Source organism: Myotis lucifugus, unplaced genomic scaffold, assembly GCF_000147115.1.
Source record: "Myotis lucifugus unplaced genomic scaffold, Myoluc2.0 scaffold_0, whole genome shotgun sequence".
NCBI classification, from domain to species: domain Eukaryota; kingdom Metazoa; phylum Chordata; class Mammalia; order Chiroptera; family Vespertilionidae; genus Myotis; species Myotis lucifugus.
Window position 1 is genome coordinate 48,698,121 of NW_005871048.1, and position 25,964 is coordinate 48,724,084.

General features: G+C 38.2%; 1 protein-coding gene across 1 annotated transcript in view; it reads left to right on the forward strand.

Annotated features, from left to right (window-relative positions):
- PDE4D (phosphodiesterase 4D) overlaps window positions 1-25,964 on the forward strand; it is a 1,252,971-nt gene that overhangs the window by 1,207,193 nt on the left and 19,814 nt on the right. Inside the window, 1 exon segment of the mRNA XM_014452711.2 lies at window positions 535-647. Within this exon segment, the coding sequence (XP_014308197.1) occupies window positions 535-647 (113 nt within the window).

The following is a 25,964-nucleotide window of genomic DNA, read 5'->3' on the forward strand; positions in this document are numbered from 1 at the left end:
CCGCGGAGTTGAGAAAGAAACAGGAAACGTGGTGGCCGCTTCACCCGCGGCCGCGGCTGATTCATTCGCCCCGAGTGAGGCACGGCCGGCGGGGCGGGCGCGGAGCCGCGGCGCGGGCTGGCCGCCGGGCCGATCGGGCGCTGGACCAGCCGCTCCCCGCGGGGCGGGCTCCGAGGCGCACGCGCCACCCCCTTCGTCATCCTCAAGGACTAGGACTCCGACCCGCCGCGCCGTCTCCAAGTCGCATCGTGGTCTCCTGGCCCGTGTGTCCTCCGCGTAAAAGTTGGCTCGCCGCACTCCGCGCGCCCTCCCCGGACGCCGAACGGAGACGCCAAGCTGGAGAGCCCGTGCCGTCCCGAGGCCGGCTGCCCCGCTAGCAGAGCGCCCGGCTCGGCAATATGAAGGAGCAGCCCCCATGTGCGGGCACCGGGCATCCGAGCATGGCGGGGTACGGCAGGATGGCCCCCTTTGAACTCGCTGGCAGCCCCGTGAAGCGCTTGAGAACTGAGCCCCCCTTTCCCTATCTCTTCGCAGAGGAGGCCTACCAGAAACTGGCCAGCGAGACCCTGGAGGAGCTGGACTGGTGTCTGGACCAGCTAGAGACCCTGCAGACCAGGCACTCCGTCAGTGAGATGGCCTCCAACAAGGTAAGGCCCTGCTCCGCTCTCACGGAGGTCCGGAGGCGGCTGGCTCCCACGCCGGTGAAGCCACCGGTTCCAGTGGCCCCGGGAAATGTATGCAGATTGTTGGCAGCTCTGCTCCCTCCGAGGGAGGTCCCTGGTTCTGTGCCTTCCCTCTCTCTTCCACTCACTCCAGATAAAGGAAACATTTTGCAAAAGTAGCTTTGACATCGTTGATGGCAGTACCTCCAGGACACAGTGGTTTTTTTGGGGGGGTGGCAGATGGAAGACTCGTGACACTTTGCCCTTGCTGCAGAAACCCAGTCGAGTCCCTGGGCATTGCATGTTTAAGGGTATTCTTGGGATTCCCAGTTGGAAATAAGAGTGGCTGGAGGTCAGTGCAATCTCTTGATGTCATCACTCAAACTGAACTTGGAACCTTAGCCCTCATTTATCTAGGGGTCAGGGTACCCTGTAAAAACTGACCCTTTGTATGTTCACTTGGCCATACCTGTCCAGAAGAAACGTCAGCGAAGATAGAAAATACCATTATGATCTTTACCTTGTTCCTTCCCTTGAGTCTTGGAAAGTCAATGGGGTGTTTGTGCCCTATCTGCTAACGTGCCGGTCTTGGTGGTTAGTGGAGTTTGGGGGGCTGAGAAGTAACCTTCAGTCTGGCTCAGCGGTAAAGCAAGGTAGAGTGTTGTCTGTTTTGCTGTATTTCTCAGAATTCCTGTGGGGCTTTTTTGCCTTTAGTTGTGTAAGGAAATAATTGATTATGTATGTTTTTATGAGTATTGGCTGAGGGGATAGGAAAGGAGGATATTGGATGCAAATGGCCAGGAGATTCAACCAGTAAGGACTGGGTAACTTTGTGTGACAATTAGTAACAGTTCCCTCTTAAAGATATTTAATTTTGAGCCACCTATTTACAAGGTCACGAAGTGTATACCGCTTTTACTGTTTATGTGCACATATTTTTCAGAGAGTGATGCTTTTTATTTTGTTTTAGCCTGCTGTAGTTTTTATCCCACCTGTTTTTTTCTCACGCGGTTTTTAAAAATACCATAGCGTATCAGCCACTTGTCTTATCTGTCGATAATGCTTACATAGACAGCATTGTTTTTAAATGAAACATTACCTGCAAATAAAATAAAAGGGACTCTCCAGTCACTGGCTGCAGGCACTAACCTACCCATAAGCATGCTGACTTACCCATAAGCATGCTGATCAAATGTAAATTTTTTTTTGGTCATTTGGGCCTCATTTCTAAATTTGGTATGGCTCTTCATTAAAGTGATTGGTTATTGCTCTCCTGCTCCCTGCTGTGGCATTAGGTGCCATTGTTCTCATCTGGCTTACGAATTCTTAGTTTATTTATTAAATTTCTAAAACATAAATTGTCTGTTCATAATTTGATTCATAATAGCAGTGGACAGAAGCTGGGTATCTTCATTGTCCTAGCTGCTGAATGGGACCATTCTGCAGTGGGCCTGCGTTCTGAATTCTCTTCTCTGGTTAATTCTGTCTAGTAAAAGAAAGAGCAGAGCCTCAAGGCACCTGAAGGCAATTGCTTATGTTTTCAAGATGATTTGACTGTTATTTTTCAGCAAAATGAACCCATGCAGCTACAGTTACTTTCCCCAAAAATCCATACTCTTATGATGAAACCTGTCTTCTGATTTAAAAATTAACATGAACTCTAATAATCCCCTATATATGACAACTGTCAAGTAATTACCTTATCCACAATTTAAGATTTGAAAAATAAAACTTTGTCACAATAATTACTCAAAATGATTCCTTTCTTTTAAAGGCACCACATAAGACAGGGATTTTTATTTTTTAATCTTCATTGTGAATGACCCTAAATTAGACTATGACTGTGTAAATATACAGGTTTATTTGGTTGAAGTGCAATCTAGGTTGAGAAAATACTTCTTCAAAGTATAGTCATTCTAGCAGTCTATGTCTTATGGTTGAATGATTACTGACGGGACACTTATTTTTAACATTACATTTTTTTTTCAACTCAGATGTAGCTGTTGCTTAAACTTTTAATGTCTAAGCCATTCATTTTTAACCCATTCATTTCTAAATGAGTGCCAAGCTCGTGTAACTTTTTATAGATGAAAAAGGATTAGCATAAAAGGGGGAAGAAAAAAAAAGCTCTTAGTAAAGGTTGTAAAGTGACCCTTCTGTTTGATAGCAAGGGCACGAGTAAGTCACATCCACATGAGCTGTAAACTGAGTTGGAGCAGCTGATCTGAAGGTCCCCGTGAGTGAGCCTAAGTCAGAAATGGAATAGTGACAGCTTGTATCACACGTCCACTAGGTTGTCTGATATCCCTTGAGTATGAATGAGTAAGTCTTAAACATAGCTTTGGGTTATTTCTTACCATCTTTTTTTTTTTACATATACTTGTTTGCACCAACCAATGTGTTCAGGTTATTTTTGCTTTGAAAAGTCATGACATCTTTCTCTGTTTTCTTCTCTCTTGAGGCTTTTTTTTTTTAAAGTTACTCTAATAGATTTAAATAATAAAAATACTAGTAAGGACTAGGATTTGTAAGTGATTATATAGATTATATAGATTATGCAAATAATCACTAAATCTCTATGGTGATTATTATGAAGAGGGATTTGGGTGTCAGGAAGAAGGAAATTGATTCTTCAAACCCATTTAGCTAATTGGGTTAACAGATTCTTCATATGTTTTTAAAAATCCTAATGTAAAGAATCTAAATTATTAGCAGTTTTTAAATGATGTTTTAGAAGTAACTAGCTATATTTCCTGATGGGAGTTGTAATGTGCATAATGCTTATTGATGGTATTGAGATGGGAAAATTATTGAGTTCTTGTCCAAGGCCAGAGTTGGCGTAATACATGTACCAAGTAGGGTAAGAGGCTCCAGATGGCATTTAATTTGAGTGGTTAAATCTATAGCATTTGCCCTCATAAACACATTAATCCACTTGAGATTTGTACAGATTTCCTTTGGAACCTCATTGCTACAGTTGAGGGAGATTTTGGTGACGTCTCAAAGCTTTGGAGGTAGACAGACCTAGAAATTGAATCATAATGTTGTTCCTTGCTGACTGAGTTACATCAGAGAACTGACTAACTTTTTTAGCTTCAATTTCCTTCGCATAAGGTGGACTCCATATCTATTTTGAAAGGCTAATGCAGAAGGTTGAAAGAATAAAATAGCTAGAAAATAGCTAGGTAAGAAATAGTGCCTGATAATAGTAGGCACTATACGTGTTGTTGTTGGCATTATTATTTGAGTTTTAGGTCAAACTTAATTGGTTGCTTACTTGGCTAACATATTTTTTTAACATTCAATTGTAATTTATGCTTGACATTTTAAGTTTATGGATTTTTATAATATAATTATTAAATAACTGTCCTTAATGTACATTTCTGTATTATAAAAATGCTTAAATTATATCGACACTTTTTTGGTTTAATATAGACATAAACATTTTGAAGTTCTTATTAGAAGTTTAGTCTTTTCTTACGTGCCAGTTACAGAATTCCAAACAGAAAAGCCAAATAACACTATGTTTTACAATATAACTGAAAAAACAGTTCCTATTCATTTTTAGAACGTATAAAACTATCTGGGATCGGTGGGCACATTTCCATCCTTTTGTACAGATTTTGCAAAGCTAGAATATCCTGCCAGATGTTTGTAATGCAGAGTAGTTTCACAGTGTTTTTGGTCACCTTCTCTTATAGAAAGTCAGTTGAGGATTCAAGGAGGACAGGCCAGGAGCCTAAGCCTCAGGGTTTTCAAGGATTATGCTATAACTTGAACCCTATAACTTCATCCACTTGTGACCTAATAACGCCCACTTCACCAGTGTAGGTGCAGGAATGTTTGAAGGAGGAAACAAAATCACTTTGATTTCTCCTCAAAATATGCCACTCTAAAAACATGGGGTTTTTTCCTCTGTCTAATTTTGGGGCAGTTTCTTGTCCTGTCATTGTTGGAAACTACTGTGCTTCAAGCTGAAAGCATGTCTTGAAGTTAGGATTCAAGCATCCTTCTAAGAGACTGAAGGCTGTTCTTTAGTGCATTCCAGATGTGTATAGGCCAACATTGCAAACGTGGTCATTGCTTCTTTATGGAATTTATTTTGTCTCTTTGTTTTTCAAGAAATATCTCTATCATGCTTCTGTTGCCATAAATTACATTGCTTTCTGGGGTGCTTTTTCTTAGTGTTTCATTGTCTGCTCCCCCTGCTGCTGTTTAATAGGCAGTGCATACAAAAATATACTAGAGTTTTCTATGACTGCTGATATGTTTTATTCTGGGAAAGAGGGGTGCTAGAATGAATATAGGATGTTTATAGAGGTAGTTAAACCCTAAGGTATTTCAGCATTACGTGAATATTACAGAACAGAAACTTCCTTGCTAAGAAGGAAGTTGAAGTTAGTTGGAAAAGGTGTTTTAATTTTATGAAGAACAAATATCAAGTGACAGTCATTTTCTACATTAAAATACTAAAATTTGTTGACATAGTCATAAGAGAATTGTTAAGAATTAATAAACATGCCTAAAGAAAACTTTAAATTTTAAAAGAAGGTATTTTCTGTATCTATAGAAAATAAATTTATTGATGTTTTGAATTTGCTTTTTCATTTACTTAATAAAAGTAGATTTGGCGAAGAGTTATGTAGTTTACATGTGTGCCATACTTATTATGAAGGATTGAGAATATCCCTAATAATTTAATTATCAAAAAACTTCTAATTTATGATTCAGTAAATTAGTCATTACTAGAGAAATTGTTTTCAGTTATTACATTTTGATTTAATTATCGGATAGAGGTAGCGTCTTAGAGCGTTATAAACTATGTTTTGGGGTTTGGTTTTTTGTGTGTGTTTTTCTTTTTTCTTTTTCATTTCAAAACAAAAGCCTTGACCAACATAAAATAGAACTTTCCCCAACATTATGGATAGATTAAACACACTTTTTTCCCCAAATAGCAAGGATGATAGATAATGCATTTGTTCAATTTAAGAAGATTTCTGATAGTCACATAAATTGTAGCTATTATTTAAGATACACCTGTCTGGCAGATGTGAAATGCTATAAATGTTATGATTCAGTTAATCCATAAAATATATAGAATCTGATCTTTTTCAGAAAGAGACCAACCCTCTAAAACTGCAAATAGCGGGGGGCTTATTTTGTGGTGGCATAGCTCTGCCCGGGCGGCGTTGGGGTACCTGGCTACTTGTGATGGTTTCATTGGCTCTATTAGTCTGTCATCTTTCTAGGAAATATAGAAATGGGTTGCCCTTTATTTGAATACTCACACTAGTTTTAAAAGACATTTCAGGAAGGCATTTTCTTTTATTCACTTGTATAGGGATGGGGAGTGAGTCTTGCTATTTGATTAAACAACAAACAATTCTGCTCTGTTCGTTAAAAAATGAGTTAAAGGGGATGACAGTAGGTTAGAGAGGATACTTTATCTTTAATGAAATACTTTTCTTTATTAATGCTTAGTGTTCTGGGCTTTTTGTTATTATTTTGCTACACTTTGTCTACTTGGATGAGCATGAATGACATTTACTCCCTGGACTGGCGTGGACACCCGTGATGCCTACGGCAGCTTTGTAGAGCGGAAAGAACATAGATGGTTTTGTCACGTGATCTTGGTCTCATATTCCAGCTCTGTCTGCAGCTTCCTACCTAATATTTTGGGAAACATGCCTCACTTCTCTGAATCTCAATTTCTTCATTTATAAATGGAGACAATAAAAGGGGAAAATAAAATCAAAAGGTTGCTGAGAGCATCAAACAATGTATGCAAAGCTCAGTTTGGTGCATAGCACATACTGGGTGGTCAGTACATTGCATGTAAGTTTTCCAATGTCTAGAATGTGTTTTAAAAAGAGATGGAGGAAAACCATGTGCCGTATACTCCTTGCAATGTAAGAAAATAATATTTCTTAGAAGAAAAACATGACCTTTCTCTTCTGTAGTAACAGTCTAAATTAGTGTTGCTCAGACTTCCTGTGTCCATTCGCAATTGCTACAGGTTGAATGTTTTTATTTAAAGCATTTCTTTTTTATTGCAAATACCCACCTGAATGCCTCATCTTAAGCAAGGATGTACATAAAAGCATGAATTTGAAGTCCTAGTTATATTTTTTCTAGTATACATTAAAATTGATATGTAACAAAATGAGAAAATGTTCATCTACACCACCGTAAAGCATTTTGCTTACTACTCACAGACACTGGCATACTTTTGGATATACCGTTCTAAAGTGCCAACAAGAACAATTTGGTGAGTCATGGTTGGTTAGAAAAATTTGTTTTAAACAACCTATGATTATCCTTCTCTGACATTAATGGGATCTCCCCACTAGAAGAGAAAAAGCCAAATTTAATCATCAGAAATCTCTCATTCATTCGACATTCATTCCTCAGGCAGAACAGTCTATGAATTTAGAGCACCCTCTTGGGTTGGATTCACTCTCTGCCTTTATTAGATATAAATTGGACAAGTTACTGTAATTCTGTGCTTCGGTTTTCTCATCTGTTAGATAGTTGCTGTGACAATTTAATGAATTAAAAGATGGAAATTGTCTAGACAGAGTCAGAGACATAGTAGATACTCAGTAATGTCAAATCATTTATTTCTATCTATAAAGAAATACCATCTGTCTTTTCTTATTTTGTGGGGTGAGAGCTAACAACGTGTTTCTTTGCTATCCCGATACCTACTGGTACACGCTTACAACAAGCTTTGAAGAGGGAATGGTGGCCTAATGATGTTGATGCTAACCGAAGAGGACGGTTGGATTTTTCACTTACTTTGCTTCCCATCAGTGACTTTTCAAGGAGTTTACCTTTTGTTTCTTGTGTAATTTTACAGAACAGCCCATCAATCTGGCCTGAAGTTTTGCCGGAATATCTAAAACTCTCTGTGCTACTTTTGGAGGAATACAGATAGCATTAGAGAATAGTTTAGCCCAGGGGTGGGCAAACTTTTGACTCGAGGGCCACAATGGGTTCTTAAACTGGACCAGAGGGCCGGAACAAAAGCATGGATGGAGTGTTTGTGTGAACTAATATAAATTCAAAGTAAATATCATTACATAAAAGGGTACGGTCTTTTTTTTTTTTTTTAGTTTTATTCATTTCAAACGGGCCTGATCCGGCTGGCGGGTCTGGTTTGCCCACGGCTGGTTTAGCCAGTTATTTTCATAAATGAATGTATCCCTGTTATTCTTCTGAATGAGACTGAAAGGCACAGAATCTCTTATTGTTATTTAATGCAAAGAAAAATATACTAAGGACATAGCATCTCACTGCACCTTTCAACATCTTAACTTCCTAGTGTATGTACAAATGTTTCCCTGCTCAGTCACCTGAGGGGGCCTGAAGAGTGACACCCCAGTAGCAATGAATTCACCTAGCACCCTCAGTTTGGTTTCTAATACCATTGCCCAATCAGAGGTGTCACAAGTTCTTAGAGAAATAGCTGATTCTGGAACTGGGAGCATGTTGTAGTGACAGAAGGTAAGGAAGTGCTCAAACAAACAAAACTCCACATTGATGGGAACATAGCAAAGGGACATAAGAGCAAATTTGTGAAAGGGCTCCCAATTACCAGAGCTTGAAATATTCAATCAAGAAAGTGAGTATTGGATCATAACCCAAAATATAAAAATATAAAATCCATGAGGTCATATTGATGTAAATACTTTATTGACTAAATAATTAATGGGGAGAATAGGAAAATCTGTGCAGAAGGATTCCAAATAATTTATGTAGTTACTCAACCCTCAAGGAGGGAGAGCATAAAACTACTCACTCCTCAAGTGTGTGCTGTGCATATTGACTTCCTTCCTGAAAGCACAATAGGGAAAGAGGGAGTAGAGTACCGCTGTGCTGGAGAAACCCCACAAGCGCACACTACCTCAGCCAGGTAGTCAAAGATAACATCCACAGTGATGCCATGTTGTAGTAGGTACACTTATGATCTGATGAAAATGGTACTTTACATCTATGGTCTTCCTAGCAAAAGCATATAATCCCACCTGACCAAGAGAAAAACATCAGGCAGTTCCTAGTTGCGGGACATTCTACAAAATACCTGACCAAGTACTCCTCAAAACTGTCAAGGCCATCAAAAACTAAGAAGATCCGAGAAACTGTGACAGCCAAGAGGGACCGACGGAGACAAATGTAACATACTGTCTTGGGTGGGATCCTGGAACAGAAGAAGAGCATTAGGTGAAAATTAGGGCAATCTGAGTAAAGTATAGACTTTAGTTAATAATGCATCCTATTGTTCAATGAATATGACACATGTGCCATACTAATGTAAGATGTTAATAATAGGTGAAGCAGGGTGTGAGGCATATGGAGACTCTGCACTGATCTTCCCAATTTGTCTGTAACTCTAAAACTTTTCTAAAACAAAAAGTTTATTAAATAAATCTTAATCATCTTTTAAGGTCTATCTGGAAGGCTACCTGCTCTAAGAAGTCTTTTCTGTTGTATCTTCTCCCATGCCTTTTGCCCTGCCTCCCCTAATTGGATGTAATCGCTTTCCTTTGATCTTCCACAGGACTTTGTAGTAGTTCTCTTAACTCTTAGTCCGATATTTCTTTCCTTTTTTATTCTTAGTACACTTACAATGTCCATTAGGTCATTAGTCTTATTTCTCCAGCCTCAGTAACATCGCACACAAGGTCTTGTTGAATAGGTGCTCAATAAATATTGGATGAATTGTATGAATGGTATTGCAGTGGTGATCCTTGAAATGCACCTTTAAATGCTTCTGCTCTCTGCTGTAGGAATCGTTACTGATCAATTTTAGGAACTAAGGTCAATTTTACTTAAGAGGGCTTAGAAGATTAAAGTTCTTTTATGAGTAATAGTTTCAATTTTACTATTTTTCAGACTTTTTCCAAGGGAATTACTAAACATTTGGTCAAAGAATTGAAGAAAGTCGTCCTAATTTTTCTGTGTAATGTCATTTGAGTAGAAGTCGTATAAATTAATAAAATGAAAATATAATCTGTTCCTGCCTACTTTGTTCTTTGCTAGTTTCGGTAGTGTTTAGCATGATCAATATTTCAAAGCATCATTGTTACTGTTATCTATTTTTCATCTCAGAACCAAGCCTGAGATGTGTTAGTACTACCTGTGTAGTTAGAAATCTCCTGGCTTCTTAATGTAATTCACTTCCTAGAGTGTCTCTGCATCATTTTGGTTTACCTGTGTAGCCTTTTTCTCAACTCATATTCATGATGTATGGGTGAGAGAGACACTTTTTTTCTCTTGATGTAAATTTAATACAAGCCATGTTTCTGATAAGCAGATGGATTCAGTAACTGGTTAAATTCATAAACAGTGAATTTTCTACCATGCATTGATGAAGCCTCTACAGGCCTTATAACCTAAAACCAGTGAGTGTCAATATATCATTTTGTAATTGGCCATATAAATTAGTACAATATGCAGGATGTTTGTTCATGTAAATGCTATTGTCACCTTGGAGTCTGTGCATTATAGTTGATGTCTTGCAAGAAAGATGTTTTTCTTTCACGGACAAGAATCCTGATCATTTCCCATTTAAGAATCTCAGTTCTGCTTACAGACACCCATGGCTCAGAAATTTTAGCATTGTTTATGCTCAGATTAGTCTAATCTCATTTAAATTAAAAGTTTATAGTATACAAACAAAAACCATACAGGCTATATTGGTGGCCTTTAATAGTCCTCTCTCCTCTCTATCTACTTTAGCAGTAACATTCTTATTATAGGTTTGTTTCAACTAAAAATGACATCTGAATACTTTCCCTTCCAATTGGGAAGAAAAGATGTGCTGGTTGGCATTTGCCTGTTAGGGAGCATCCTGTGCAGCTTTGCCTGAGGCACGCTTGGGTTTCCGTCAGCATCTCTGGTCTGCTGCACTGTAATCCCTCGGGTGGCAGCCTCTGCTTTATATTACTGGAAAGGAGTGTGCTGTGCAGACATAGGCACCATAATAGGAAACACCTCTGTCTGTCATAAGCAGGCCTGGAGAGTAGAAAGCACAGGCCTGATAGGGAAGTGTCCATAGCAACCAGGCAAAGATGAGGTTGCCACCCTGGAATAAGTGTAAGCTGATATTGTCGTCTTCATTTCAGAAAATGACTGGCTGATTTAAGGCTGCTTTCCATGGTGGGCACAGTGGTGTTTTGGTGCTTTGTTTTTGTTTTAGACCTAAATATGAATAAAGGTATCTTAAATAATATTCTCAAAAATATTTAGAGAGGATATATTGAAGTGTTCTCCTTTTGTTACTCTCCTTTCATTCTGCCTGATCATTTCAATGTAAACCCATTACAGAGAAAGAACAGATATCATTACAGTGGGAACTGATTTTTCAAAGATTATACAAAAATTAAATTATCATGAGTCTATTTAAAGAATGATATATTATACTGAATTATACAGAAAATCCAAATTTATACCAAAGATGTTAAGTATTGTCATTCTCATCAGGGCATATTGTTGAAACTGACTTGAAATATTCAGTGGAAAACTTACTTGTTACCTTAACCTTGTGTTCAAACCTGTTAATGTTATCTATGTGACACACATGAGCAGGCTGTGATAACTAACCAGGAAAACACTAGTATGTACCTTACTTTCTAATGGAAGGCATAATCCTGATGTTTTCTCATACCTCAAACCTTACATTTGGTCCCAGAAGCAGTACACTACATGCCAAAACGATCTGTCACATTTTTAAAGATGAAAAACTGATGCTCTATTAAACTTGTCCACGAGCCATATACTTCTTAATACAGGCAGAGATCATTATTTTTCTGAATGTAACATCTGGGGGGAGGACAAGGAGATAGAAAAACAAGTGTTTGTTCTCAGGCTGCATTTTCAAAATATGTCCTAATAATTTTTTAAATTTATTTAGTGAGCTCTGGATTCCAAATTGTAAGAGCAGTTTCAGCAAATATAATTCCTGTAAGGGAATCCTATTGTGCAGCTTATTCTGCCTGCCTTGTTCTCTGTGTCATATTGGGATGAGAGCAGAAAGGACCTAGCTCCTAGGAAAAGTATGCCAGTGAGACAGCATTAGGTTGGGAGTCAACTTAGCAGGCAGGTAGTTAACAGGCCACAGATATAAACTAAAGGATGAGGGGGTCAGTGGTACGAGAAGACCAATTGACTAAGGCAGATCTGAGATTCTGAGCTGATGGGATTTGGAGGGTTGGGTGAGTAGAATTGGTAGCATAAATCTTGATCAGTCAGCGGGAGATAGGATAAACGTAGGGGAGGTTTAAGCAGGTGTCAGAATTTTAAATAGACAATTATTATGGTGTTGCCTATTGGGGGAATGGAGAGGAAAGATGGACTCGTGGCTAGAGTGAGAAATAAAGACTGAAGGAAAGAAAGGTCGGAGAAAGCTGTATTAGACAGTGAGGTGGTGAAGGAGAAGGGTGGGAGGAGGAGGGATATCTGACTGCGCTGGCCTGGGATCAGAGTTGTCCTTGGCTGGAGGCAGACTGACCAGTTTGTGTTCCTGCCTACTTTACACCTCAGGATTCATATGGTGAAACCTGGTTGGAATAAACCTTTGGGACAGCCTTGAAGGAAAAAAGAAATCCCCTGAGGTGAGGGTCTGTTTATGGGAAGACAGTTGGCTGTGGGGATGAGGGAGGTGGGAGTTCTGACTGAAGAGGGGAGATTTATAGACAGAGTGTATTTCTGAGGCTTGAGTCTTTTTTAGCACCAATAGCTGGCTTCACCTCCTTCACCTGTTGCCTCCTTGAGTCATGGCCCAGTAGCAGCATGGGTGGTTTGTCACATCCAACTGCTGGGCTACCCCCTAAGGAACCTGTTGTCTGGGAGGGAGAGCATGGGGCAGCACGGTATAAGCTGGAACACGGTGAAGAGAGACTGTGTCAAAATCAGTATAAGTTGATTCACTGTAGTATTTCATGAGTAATTATTGGATGCCAAAAAAGAAAAGTGGGACAGAATAGCAAATGACACATATGGATCTTTATCTGGATTCCGCTTTAAATCTTCCTTATTCCAATGAGCTTAACAATTTATCTTCTGGATATAAATCCACCCCACACTAGAGTTATGGCCTTGGATAATTAAATTACCTCAACCTCTCTGAGCGCCTGTTTTCTCTGTAAATCAGGACTAATAAACTCTACTTCACATGATTATTATGAGAATGACATGAAAACTTGTGTCAAGTGCATAGTGTGGTGCACACACATAGTAGGCATTGTGGCCTATCTTTAGTAGGGATGAGGACTGGAACTATTTTTAAACTTAAAGGTGAACTTTATATGCTGCCATATAAGTAACCCAATGCAACTGGAGCTTGAATCAACACGCCTGGATGACAGAGCCCACAGAGTGTGCCTTTGAAATCCTGATACTCAGCATGGTGATTTATGGGACCTCACTAGCTTGCATATGTGATGGCCTACTGAGTTTGTTTACTTTAGTTTTAGCTCCGTTACCTAGCACTCTATGATAGCATATTCTTATTTACACTCTCACTGACCACTTAATTATGATTACTTTGAAAGAATATATTTGAAGGCAGACACACACACAAAAAAACTATTATTAGAGTTGTAAGGGTCTTGTGTAGATAGATCTTCATTCCACCTTGTCTAAAAATCGGTGCATTGCTTACCTAAATGGCCTCTAAGACCCCTCTAAATGATTCAGATATCAGTATCAGGTTACTAGGTGTCTCTTCTTGGGGCAACTAGGAACAAGAACCAAAAATAAACCTTTTCATCAGTGCACAGATTTAAAATGACAATCTGGTTGAGAAACAGAAGAGTGGATGAAATGACCTTGAACTTAGTTCCAGCCTAAGATGAAGTCTTAGTCATCGTCTGATACTAGCCATACCGGAGGGAAAAGAAACTCCCCAGCTGTGTAGTTGTTATAAGAGTTGAAAATGAGTCACTGAGTAGGTGATGGATGCCTTTCCTTTTCCACTTGCTGACAGCCACTTTGCAGAGAAATCAAACATTGGTATGCTTAATAAAAGTTGTTTTTGGTTTTTAATTTGAAAGGATATAGAGGTGAAAGAGGTTTGTGAGATCTACCTGTTCACCTCCTTCACTTTACGGATGCCGTAACAAGGCACAGGAAAAGATGAAGTGACCCCGAACAAATCAGTCCTGTGTTACTTTTGTCAAGGCTTTTATCTTGTGGCAAATAAAAATTTTTGTTGATAGACATGACCTTGATTTAGGTCTTTTATTGACATCATCACTTTTGAATGAGATTTTTAGGCTGGTGTGTCTTTATTATTTGTGTTTGATACTTGGTCATTTTCTAGACCAGGTACCATTTTCATGTGGGAAATAAATCCTTATGAGGTTTTTTCTGTCGTTGTTTTATGCCTTTTGGCTTCAGTTAACCACAATCCAGTATTTAGGCTTACATAGGGGTTTGTTTCTTTGGAGGGGTCTGGTAACTATAGGACATGTATCTGCACCAAAGGTTTTATAGACGAAATGAGACTTTTAAATAAGTGTATTATTTTACTCTTTTCTTATCACCTTTATTTTCAGAAGCAAAACTTATGTTCTCCCATCATAACGATATAACATAGGCAGTATCCTAGAAGAATAAATGTCAAGGTAGTTATTAACAACCATTTTTCCTGAAGTGTGAACAAATATGAGTTAAATAATGTTTTAAACTATGTTAGGTCTGAGGGGTGTTTTTTTTTTAAGGACTTCCTTGATTTTAGAGAGAGGAAGGGAACGGGAGAGAGAAACATTAATGTGAGAGAGAAACATCCATCAGTTGCCTCCTGCATGCACTCTGACCCAGGAGCAAGCCCACAACCTGGGTATGTGCCCTCACCGGGAATCAAACCCACCATTTTCTGGTGTGCAGGATGACATCCAGCCAACTGATCCACACTGGCCAGGGCAAGTTTGAGTTATTTATTGGAAGAAACATAGTTGAATCTTACTTTAGGGGCAATTAGATAAATCGCGTTGGTTTTTCCAGTATTTTAGAGCCAATAATTTAGTCTCAAGATATAAGAACAGTAATATTTAATTTTAAAAATTGCTTAAAAGCATTATTTTGAATAAAAATGACTGCTATAGAATTAATGATGATGATCTAACCTATGCTGTATTTTATGGATAACAATATGTACTTTTAAGATATGGCAAGGTTTCCTTTTCCAGCAAAGTGGCAACATGCATCTAATTTGAATTCCAGAAGAAGAGAATAGAGAGAATGGAGACAAGGAAATATTCTAGGATTTCAGTTGAATCCCAAGCAGAAAAAAATTTTAAAGAAACCCACATCCTGGTATTTCCTACAGAAACAAATAGATCTCAGCACAGCCAGAGAGAAGAGGCAGATTGTCTACAAGGAAACAAAAATTAGATTGACAGCTGTTTAATTTGTGGGAAGTGGTTCATCTGATTAAAAGAAATTATATCACATGTGAAAGCAAGGGCATCTGGGATACGGAGTTTTTAATTGTCCAGACTCTGCAGCTCAGGAAGGCACACTAGAAGGAAGTGGGGTGGCTCCTGCACTTGCTCCTTTATTTTGTCTCCCACACACTAAATGCAAGCTCACAGGATTTGCTGAAACAATAGCTAACACATAGGTAAAAGAATCATCATCTTATACTCATTGGTACTGGTCTTGATCTCCTTGGTCCCAAGTCACCTGTGGAGTTGTACCTACATTGCCCTTTGGGATTATAGGGATGTCTTTACATTTGTCAGGTCAGTGCATGCTGAAAAAATTATATCTATTTGTTTGGTATCTCCATAAGCATTTTCAGCTGGTGTCCATGATTCTAATAGTTTGCAGACAAACCATTGATTGCATAAACTATTGGGTAGATATTATTGCAGGAATCTTAATGCAGTTGTTTTAATCAGATTGTCTTTCTTATGACAAGTTTCAGTGTTTCTGGTCACACTATAAACAGTTTATTGGGCCCTGACCACTGTTGCTCAGTGATAGAGCATCGGCCTGGGCACCAAAGGGTTGTAAGTTCAATTTCTGGTCAAGGGCACATACCTGGGTGGCAAGTTCAATCCCTGGCCCCACTCTGGGGTGCATATGCAGGAGGCAGCAAATCAATGTATCTCTCTCTGTGTATGTGTGTGTGTGTCTCTCTCTCTCTCTCTCTCTCTCTTCCTCACTCCCTTCCACTCTCTCCATAAATCAATGGAAAAAAATATCCTCAGGTGAGGATTAACAAAAAAAAAAAAATTGTTCATTGGGCTCCTGACATCTGCTTGATACTGTGCTAGATTACCTTTATTTCTCCAACTCCTTCCGCACAACGCAAAGACCCTAAAGACCTTACTGTATGTTGTAGTGCTCATAAGAGACAGGGCCACGGTTTTAACTCTGGTGAAGCCAACTAGAGAAACCTACACTCTATACCTTGGTACTTCTCAGAATTCCTATACTCTGCTATTCTGTCACTGTCACTTACGGGGGGAAAAATCCCATTATTGCACCATTTTTAATTGTGCTTATTATTGCTTTTAGTAAAGTCTTAATTACTAAAATGTTCAAGTAAGGCATAGTACCTTAATAAAAATACTGCCGACTTAAATGCTGGATTCTGCTTTTGGTTATGTTGTGTAATCTTGCTTAGGCTTTTATATTACTAATTTACTGTGAAGAAGAGATTTAAAAGTAAATTATCTGTTAATTGGTTTGAGGGGATAGTCTAAAAACATCTTAAAAGGGTTTTGGGGATAGTCTAAAAACATCTTAAAATAATTTGATGAAAGTGTTCTATCAGAGTGTAATGTCATTAGAGGATTTGAAAGTTTTGAAAGTAACTGCATATTTAAAACAACTATCTGGCATTTTTCCTTACCCAGAACTCTGTGAAGAATTGGGGTTAGGGGTGTAAAATGTCCCTCAACCGTTAAAAAAAAAAAAACTTCATATTTTTTAAATTGTCTTACAGTCAATTCATAGGACTCTTCTCCTTTTTATTCTCCTCCAAATCTGTACTTCCCCCAACCTTCTTCATCTCAGCAAATGGCCCAAATATCTATTCAAGTCACAAATCGAGGCGTTGATTCTTATCTCTTCACTTCCAGCATTCAGTTCAAGTCTTGTTAGCTCCTCAGTGCTTCCTCTCCTCTTCCATCTGCTCTTTCCCCCCTACAAACCATCCTCTCCAGGGACAACTTTTTAAAAATGTAAATTAAGTTCCATACCCTCTGGCAAGCTTACCTGATCTTGACTTTGCCCTTCCTTGACCCCTCTAATCTCACCTGATATACTTATTTCTTCATGCTGGCTGTGTTCCTTCAGCCCTTGTTCAGAAAGCTCTGCCCCAAATCTTCTGGTTGGCTTTCTAGTCATTAGGGTCTCATCTCAGATATTACTTTCTCAGTGCAGCTTGTCCTGACTACTTAATAGCATATTTGTCACTTTTTTTTTTGTCTAAGGCTTGTTTTTGTCTTTTTGCTCATTGCTGTATCACCATGCTGATGCATAGTAGCTGTTTACTGTTTTGTTAAGTGAATAAGTAAATAATCATTTTTAAATGATTATTATCTGATATTTAAGCCCATTACTTTCCACAAGAATTTCCATTGAAATCGTAGTATTTTTATTTCTGCTTGTTAATAAATGTGAAGGGCGAAAAGAGTTAGGTAGTAAAATAAGTTTGAGAAATGCTAGGTTAAACACAATTAGAAAGATTACTCATTACTGTTCTTGATAAAGCCTTTAATATGCTATTGTACACAATCTCTAGGAAGGTTAGCGCTATATCAGAAGTTTATTTCACACTGGATGTCTTCTTTGAGAATGAGAACTACTGCTTTTACAACACATTCTAGACAAAAATCCAATGTAATAGGAAGAAGAAAATGAATGCTTTATTTACTATATGGAGGCTGATTTATATTGACCATAAGAAGAAAAAGCTGCCCTAACCAGTTTGGCTCAGTGGATAGAGCATCGGCCTGCGGACTGAAGGGTCCCAGGTTCGATTCTGGTCAAGGGCATGTACCTTGGTTGTGGGCACATCCCCAGTAGGGGGTGTGCAGGAGGCAGCTGATCAATGTTTCTCTCTCATCGATGTTTCTAACTCTCTATCCCTCTCACTTCCTCTCTGTAAAATATCAATAAAATATATTTTTTAAAAAAAGAAGAAGAAAAAGCTGACAACCAAGGACTCAAAAATTAAACCTATGAAAAAGTGAAAGAAGAGAATCTACAACAACCGCACCCAGCGAACAGCTGTGAACCCGGGAACACCAGTCCCCAAGCGGCGCGAGCACACGGATTCGGAGGAGCCCTGCACCCTCTCACATAAAGGTGAGAGAGAATTACATAACCAGACACCTGGAGAAGAGAGATCATGGGGAGACAAAGAAACAGCCCGCATATGAAAGAAAAACAGGCATCACCAGAAAAGGAAGTAAACGAAATGGAGGCAAGCAACCTGTCAGAGAAAGAATTCAGAGAAATGGTCATAAGGTGGATGAAAAGAATGGAAGACAAATTCAACAATATGTGTAAGAACCAAGAAGAAATGAAGAAGAACCAAGAAGAAATGAAAAATGACATCACTGCTATAAAGAAAAAGTGAAAGAAGAATTTAAAAATGTATGCATCAGTTGGGACCATTCAGTTTTCTGCAAGCAGCTCTACCCATTTCACCATATTTGCTTTTAATTTCCACCAGCTGGCATAGTGCTTGGCCTACAATAAACATACCATAAAATAAATATTTGTTGACTATTCAGTGATGAGTGAGTAAACGTGGTCCAAGATCATCATTAAAGAATTAAGATCAGTTGGTTTAAGAAAGCAGGAAAATATCTAAGGCATTTCAGGGAATGTTTTATTCCAAAGGATTAAAATAACAATGATATTAATACCTAATAAGGATAGTTTAACTGCTATTATATTGCCGAAAGGCTTTGCTTAATTAGGAATTTTCCATATATTAGATTACTCAAAGCTAACATGGACTTTAGACAAACATATGCCTATTTGCCTGGGATATAGTGGTGGAGCTCTTTGAAAGAGTAAAATTGTTATTTTATGGTATGTAACTATGCTTGAGATTTTTTTCATTTCTCTTTAGGCACAGTTAAGCAAATTTGGAATTAAAATAATTTGATAGCATCATCTCATTTTTTAAAGTCAGATTTTGAGGTATAACTTACATATGGCAAGATGTAGTCTTTTTAGGTATGGTTGAATGTGTTTTGAAAAATGTATACAATTGGATGACTACCACCAGAATCTAGATATAGATATTTACATCACCCAAAAAGGTTTCTCTTGCTCTTTTGTAGTCATTCCCCTACCCCTATCCCCAGTCACTGGCAACCAGTGACCTGAATATCCCTACATTTTGTCCTTCCCAGAATTTATGTGAATGAAATCACATAGTATACCTGTAGCCTTCTGTAAATGGCTTCTTTCCCTTTGTATATTGCTTTTGAGATTGATCCACTAAGAATACATTACATGTATTAATTTGTTTCTTTTTATTGCTTTCTAGTATTTCAGTTGGATGTATTACAATTTGTTTATCCATTCACCACCTGATATCTAGCCTATTTTCAGGTTTCAGTTGATATGAGTAGAATTGCTACAAACATTTGCATATAGGTTTTTGTACGGATATATGTTTTCATTTCTCTTAGGCAAATAAGTAGGGTGGGTAGGATTGTTGCATCATATAGTCAGTGTACTTATTAACTTTATAAGAAAGTTCCAAGCTGTTTTTAAAAAGTTGCTATACCATTTTGCACTCCCTCCAACTATGTATGAGAGTTCCATTTGCTCCGCATCCTGGCAAGCGTTTGTATTTTTTATTTTAGCCATCCTACTAAGTATGTAGTGGCACCACATTTTGGATTTAATTTGTTTTATTTCCTGAATTACTAATGACTAACGTCAACCTCGAGTTCCTCTTAATTTCAGACCTCTGTAGTATTTGTAGCGTATGTTTTTGTTTTTGAACAAAGCTGTTCCTTAAATTTCATTCAGATCCATTATCACTAGAGGGCAGTAAACACAAACAGATTTAGTGGGCTTGCTTGACTTAATGTTTTTATACTATTAGCATTAATCAAAGACAGTATAGTTTTTATAATGTAAAAATAGATTTAAAATTGTTATTTAAAATATAGGTTATAAATTAGTTCTAGATTATTGTCTGCCTCTAAAACTACTTTCAAGGCAGTTGAAGTAGAAGAAACACTTAATGATTTAAAAGACACTGGTATGCTCTAGTTATTATATGTAATATCTGTAGTTTAACCTTGCCTCAGAATTCTTCAAGGAGCATTTAGCAATTAGATTTGCGTGTGTTGAGCTGAACAGCATTGGATATGTGAGAGCCCACTTTATACAGATTTGCTTCTTGATTAATAACAACTCCCAGAACTTTGGCCTTAAATAAAAAGGTGTAAATTAAATATAGACTGATTATAGAATAAATTATTTTCCAAATGTGTAAATTATACCAAAAACAGTGCTGTTACTGGGAAAATCTCTTAGGTTGGAGAAATCTAAGAGTTAGTACACTTATTTTAAATAATATTTCTTAAATATTTTAAGCACAGTAATATCTTGTATAAGTTAGAATTTATTATGTTAACAGACATATTGTTTGTAGACTCTAGGCTAAATGTAGATTAATGCCTAAAATACTTTTTGGCAATTTAGGATATTTTGAAGCCGGACACCCTTGGTTCAGATTTACTCTCCTGCTTGGCTTTGTGACCTTGGGGGAGACACTTGACCTTCTGAGCCTCAGTGTCTTCATAATTTGGTCTGTTTTTCTTTTTCCTTATTCAAAAATGTGTCTTATCTCTCATGACCTCTATTCCAATGTCAATGATGCCAGCGTGTGTTAATACTATATCAATGACTCAACTCCATCAGCAGAATTTTAAATATCCTAAAATAGTCCAGAAAGATTGGTGATTGCTTGAGGTATCAGTTAAAATGAAGAGTAAAAGAGGGGTGACGTTAGACATTCTGGGGAGTATTATCAGAGAAAGACATGAAAAGAGAACTAAATGCTGAAAGAAATGTGTGTTTTTTTCCTATTTCAGGACCTGTGCACATGTTGGTATATAAAACCATCTGGGTGTTTGAGAGCAGCAGGTCACCAGACAGGGAATCTGAGTTCCACCTGTGTGTGAGGGCATCTCTGTCTTGCTCACACAGCCTCCCATGCAGAAGTAGGTCTCGCTTTCAGGCGAGGCTGCCTGTGTCTGGGCACCAGCTCCCTGACCACAGTTATAAGATCCATCCTGTCCAGAGATCTGACCACAGTGATGGTAGCAGTGGTTCTTTACTTTAAGACACTGTGAGTCAGCACAGGATTAAGGATAACTGGGTCCACTCCTAAATTCATGCCATTTATCATAGAATTTGCATCAGCCTAATTATACGGTGAGCTATTCATACACCATGGAGAGCACAGACTCACAGAAACCTGGATTTGCCTCTCAGCCCTGTCACATACAGGGCAAGTACCTGTCTTTTCACCTTAGCATGGGGATAATATGTCTTACCAGGATGTTGTGAAGATTGGAGATAAAATAGATAAAGCTCTTGGTGCATATAGGTGCTAAATAAATGTTGTGACATACCCATTACAGTGCTCTCATTAACATTTTCAGAAGCCAAGTTTGACCGTTAAGAGTGGTATCTCTCTGGCCCCATCCACATTTCTCTTCTGCGTTGTCTAGTCCCTTCTGCAGCCTGCTACTGCCATGGCAATGAGAAGGAGCATCTAGTCTGCCTCTCATAATGGGAAAAATGAAATGAATCTTAGTTTAGGTCAGAGCTTTTCAAAAAGATTTCTTGTTATCATCATCATCATCTCCGTTACTGGAACAGATTAGGGACTTACATACAGTTGAATCTTATGCCTGTGGTTGACTAACCACTTTGAGAACTATAAAGAAAGCATGAGCTATCTTTCTTGCCTCAAGCATCCTCCATCCTGATTTAGGAGTCACAGTTCAAGGTAATTGAAGCAACTAGAACAGTAATCCTTAACACTGCGGGACATTCAAGAAATTCCAGGGTACACTTACTGGGGAGTACTCCTGGAATTTTATGGGCAGAAGCCAGGGAGACTAGATGTCCTGGAATACACAGGGTAGTCTTTACCAGGGAGGATCGCTCCATCTGCCAGCAACATTCATGTAGGTGATTCACATATGATTATCTGAGCCTAGAACACAACTACTTTTTACATGTAAGCGTTTCCACCCCCCTGTCTCTTTCCTCCCTCCCTCCCTCCTCTGCCTCTCCTCCCCACCACATTTCTCTGTCACTTTCCCAGCAGCTTCTTCCTAAATTTAGCATGGGCTTCCTCATAACATGGCAGTGTCAGAATAGTCAGACATTCTCTCAGGGTGACTCAGGGATCCCAATAGCACGTTCGAGGAGACCAAGGTGGAAATCCCCAAGGTGTCTTCCTCAGTTAGACAAGGGGAGGTGGAGGCAGCTAAAAAGGCCTCAGCCCAATTTTTTTAAATGGCCCCATGGGAGACAGCAAGACCTGGGCAATGCATGAGGAAACAGGTGACCCCCGTAGTACTCAGCCAATGAGGAACCAGAGGAGGGACTAAATAAATAGGCTATGTTCCCCGCCCCACATGTCCCTGTTCAATGGGACTGAGGCCCTCTCATTGTCGACATACTTCTGTCTCCAAGTCCGTCATTTAAATTCGGGCAGGTGAGCCATTTCTCATACTCCTAGACTAGGCATCTTTGGAGACCAGCTACGGCCGTACCCAATTTTACCAATGAGGAGCCCAACACACTAAGAGGTGAGGTTATTTGTTGAGGATTATGCACTAAAGGATTTTAATTCAGAGTCTATGTTCTTAGTAGAACTTTAGTCAAGTTATTTTAAGATGGTTTTTTATTTTGTTTTTGTTAAACCCGGGGATGTTTTTTCCTCTTTTTTTTTTCTTTTTATAGAGAGAGGAAGGGAGAGAAAGAGGAGGAGGAAAGAGAGAAAAAAAACCATCAATGTGTGAGACACATCAATTGGTTGCCTCCCCCACACACCCCAACCCGGGTGGGATGGAACCTGCAACCAAGTTACATGCCCTTGACTGGGACTCAAACCCATGACCCTTCGGTCTGCAGTCAATACTCTAACCACTGAGCAAACCAACCAGGGCTAAGATGTTTTTAAAATAGCACAATAGGAGGGGCATCAACAGAAAATCTATTTTTTAAAATCCCTTCTTCATAGCAAATTAGTAATGTGAAAGCCTAAGCAGTGTTACCCAACATGACAAAAGGAGCTGAGAACAGCCACGCCACGCCAGTGAGGAAATGCATCACTTCCATTTGTGAATGCTGGACATAACTCTGTTATTTTGTAATCACAGTATGCTTTTATGTTGGTTGGAGGGAGAAACTTCGGTTATATCTGTGTCACTAGGGAAGCCACTTGTTTTGTTTTGGATTTGAGAGAGAAAGCAATTAAAATGCCTGATTGCCATTTTCAGAGCAGCCTTTATTTTGAAGAAAGAGAAGTCAGAGAATATTGAAATTCATAGAAGTGACTCCAGAAGGATTGGTAATCCTTATTTAAGAATGAACTATGAGTGTTGAATGTTTCATGGTGGTTATTCATCACTGGGAGAGGGAAACCCCATTCATCTATTCACAGGGCAGCCTCACTGCAGGGATACCATTTTTAAACAAGTTTACCAGAGGTCTGCCCTTGCCAACCAATCACAAAGCACCCTGGGCCTAGTCCACGCCTCCTGACCTGATGGAGCCGGGGATGGAGTGCAATTGGTGCATAGTTGGGGTTTTATAGGATAGGTTTCTTGTCACTCTCCCCAGCTTCCCTGCAGTTCCTTATTTGGTAGCTTTTGACAGAACTTATCTTTCTTGCAGCGAAGCATATTGGCATACATTATTCATTAATCCCTGGAGCTCAGGGAGAGAAAGATGCAGACCCTTAGATCTTTAGATATTTCTTTATCACATGAATTTTCTTTATTCAGAATAGCCGTTGAATTCTGTTCCATTCTGGAGGTTTACAAGTGGCATCTGTTCAATGGGAAGACGGCTGGATGTCGGATGGGATCTAATGCAAGGCTTCCATATATATACTTCATTCCCAATAATCTTTAAAAACCCACACACTCCGAGGCCAGTGGAGATTGTTAATCTATCAAGGTTTTGAAGATAGACATATTTTAGAATCCAGTCTCTATATAATCAATCAAAAATGCCTGAAGCAAACTATTTACTGTCAGTGTCTTGGGGCTACATAAAGGTAAGGTTTATTTTATTTGGCCTTTGTAATAAGCTCCTGATTACTCATTTTCTAACTGATAGTTTTAATAAATTACAATGGAGTTAAGCTTTCTAAGCAATCTTTTTTCCTTAGACATGACTGCAGAAGAAATATGTGTTTTAGTAGTCAAGTTAAAGAGAAATTGTGCAACTTCTAATAGTTATAGTTTGCATGTTAAAATTGCTTTTTAATGTGCAGGGGTTCTTTGTCATGTTGTGGATTTCAATTATGCTTGTAAATGTCAAGGTAATTAAATAAACCCATTGGAAATTAATTATTGAGCAAAATTACTTATACTGGTGTATGGGTTCCCGTTAGTTTGAAACACTTAAAGTTTATAAAAATTAATTTGTGGCTCTTTCTAAAAATCTGCACTAGTTTAACCTGATGAAGAGTGTGTTTTTTTCACCTTTGGATGGAAAGCTTTAGATGACATTAAAAATTGACATTACTTGACTTTTTAAGTGACATACTATTAAAATGAAAACTTGATTACTTGTAAAACCTGAAAAATTTATGTTAATGTGATACTGCTACTTTTGTTCATCTCAAGAAATGAATTAATAACTGACTTTAATATAATTGTGTTCCTGCTTGGCAGGCTTCTTGCATGCCCCTGGCCGCTGCTAGCCTGGTGGTCTCTGTAATAGAAGCAGGAGGTAAAAACCTTTTTCAGTCCTAAATGAAGCATCACTTCCAAGGTCGACATTTACTCTTGAACATTTGAGTATATCACAATACATTATTTTTAAGAATCCTTTTTCATTGCTTTAAGAACGCAGATTGAAATATGTTTTCATTTTCTTTGTTTCTTTTTAAAGGAAATGTTACTATTTGCTGGGAGATTTACCTGCAGTCTAAGAAAACTTATTTCAGTTTTAATTGTCCAAGTAGTTATGATTCCCCATCTCCCTTTTAATCTATGGATGGTCTGGATTTTTTTTTAATGCAGATTTTCATTTAAATTTTGCTAACCATTTCATGGCTTGAAATTTGTTTAATATAGAAAAGGATAAAGGGTAGTAAAGGAAACCCTCCCAATCCTCTCAGAAATCATCTCTTAGCTTTTAGACAGTTCATATTTGGTGCATTTTTTAAAGGGCTTTACATTTGTATTATGATTATGAACAATACCTCTAAGAACTCAGTATAGAATTTTAGTGTGTATTTTTTTGAAAAAAAATTGTTGCTGGACAGCTTTATGTTTCATATTGGAAAAAAAAAAACCCAAACAAACCAACATAATTGTTTTATATTTAAGGCTAAATATATTTAGTCTTATACATGTTAAAGGATTTATTATTATACAGCCTGTACAGTGTTTATTTTAGCTTTTAAGCTATCTATCAAACTTGTAGTGTATGACAGAGCAGCATATATAAATTATTTTTAATAGAATATTATGGGGGGGAAGCAAGCATTTTCTTAATGTTTGACCTTTGCCACCTTCTTAATTATATGCTAGGAGACCATATAATGCCCCCAGTAACACACTGGCATGAATGCAGAAATTAAGGGATTAAATTTGAGAATATTTAAATTTTTAATTATTTTGTTTTTCTTCCTCAACAGTCTTAAATGTGGAATATAAGTTGGGGAACTGCAGTTTAAAAAGCAAAATACAGTATTCAGTTCAACTGCATTTTCACTTTCCTTTGTGTTTTACATGCTGCACACAGACTTTCTGATGCACAATGAGAACAAAGGATTTGAAAGCATTAACTTGGAAATCTTTCTTTCTTTCTTTTTTTTGCTGCAACCCCATAAGGGTTTGTCTACTCCATGCTTACATGTTATTTCAGACTATTTAAATAAAAAAAAAAAACTAGAATAACTCATCATCAGAAAATATTTAGAGGTCACTTTTTAAAATATCTAAAAGCTCAATTAAATTGTTCTGCATTTTACAGTCAGTTCTTTTGAAAGGCAGTTCTATATTTTATCTCTTCTACATCTGTAAATAGAAAATATAACATACATTTTAT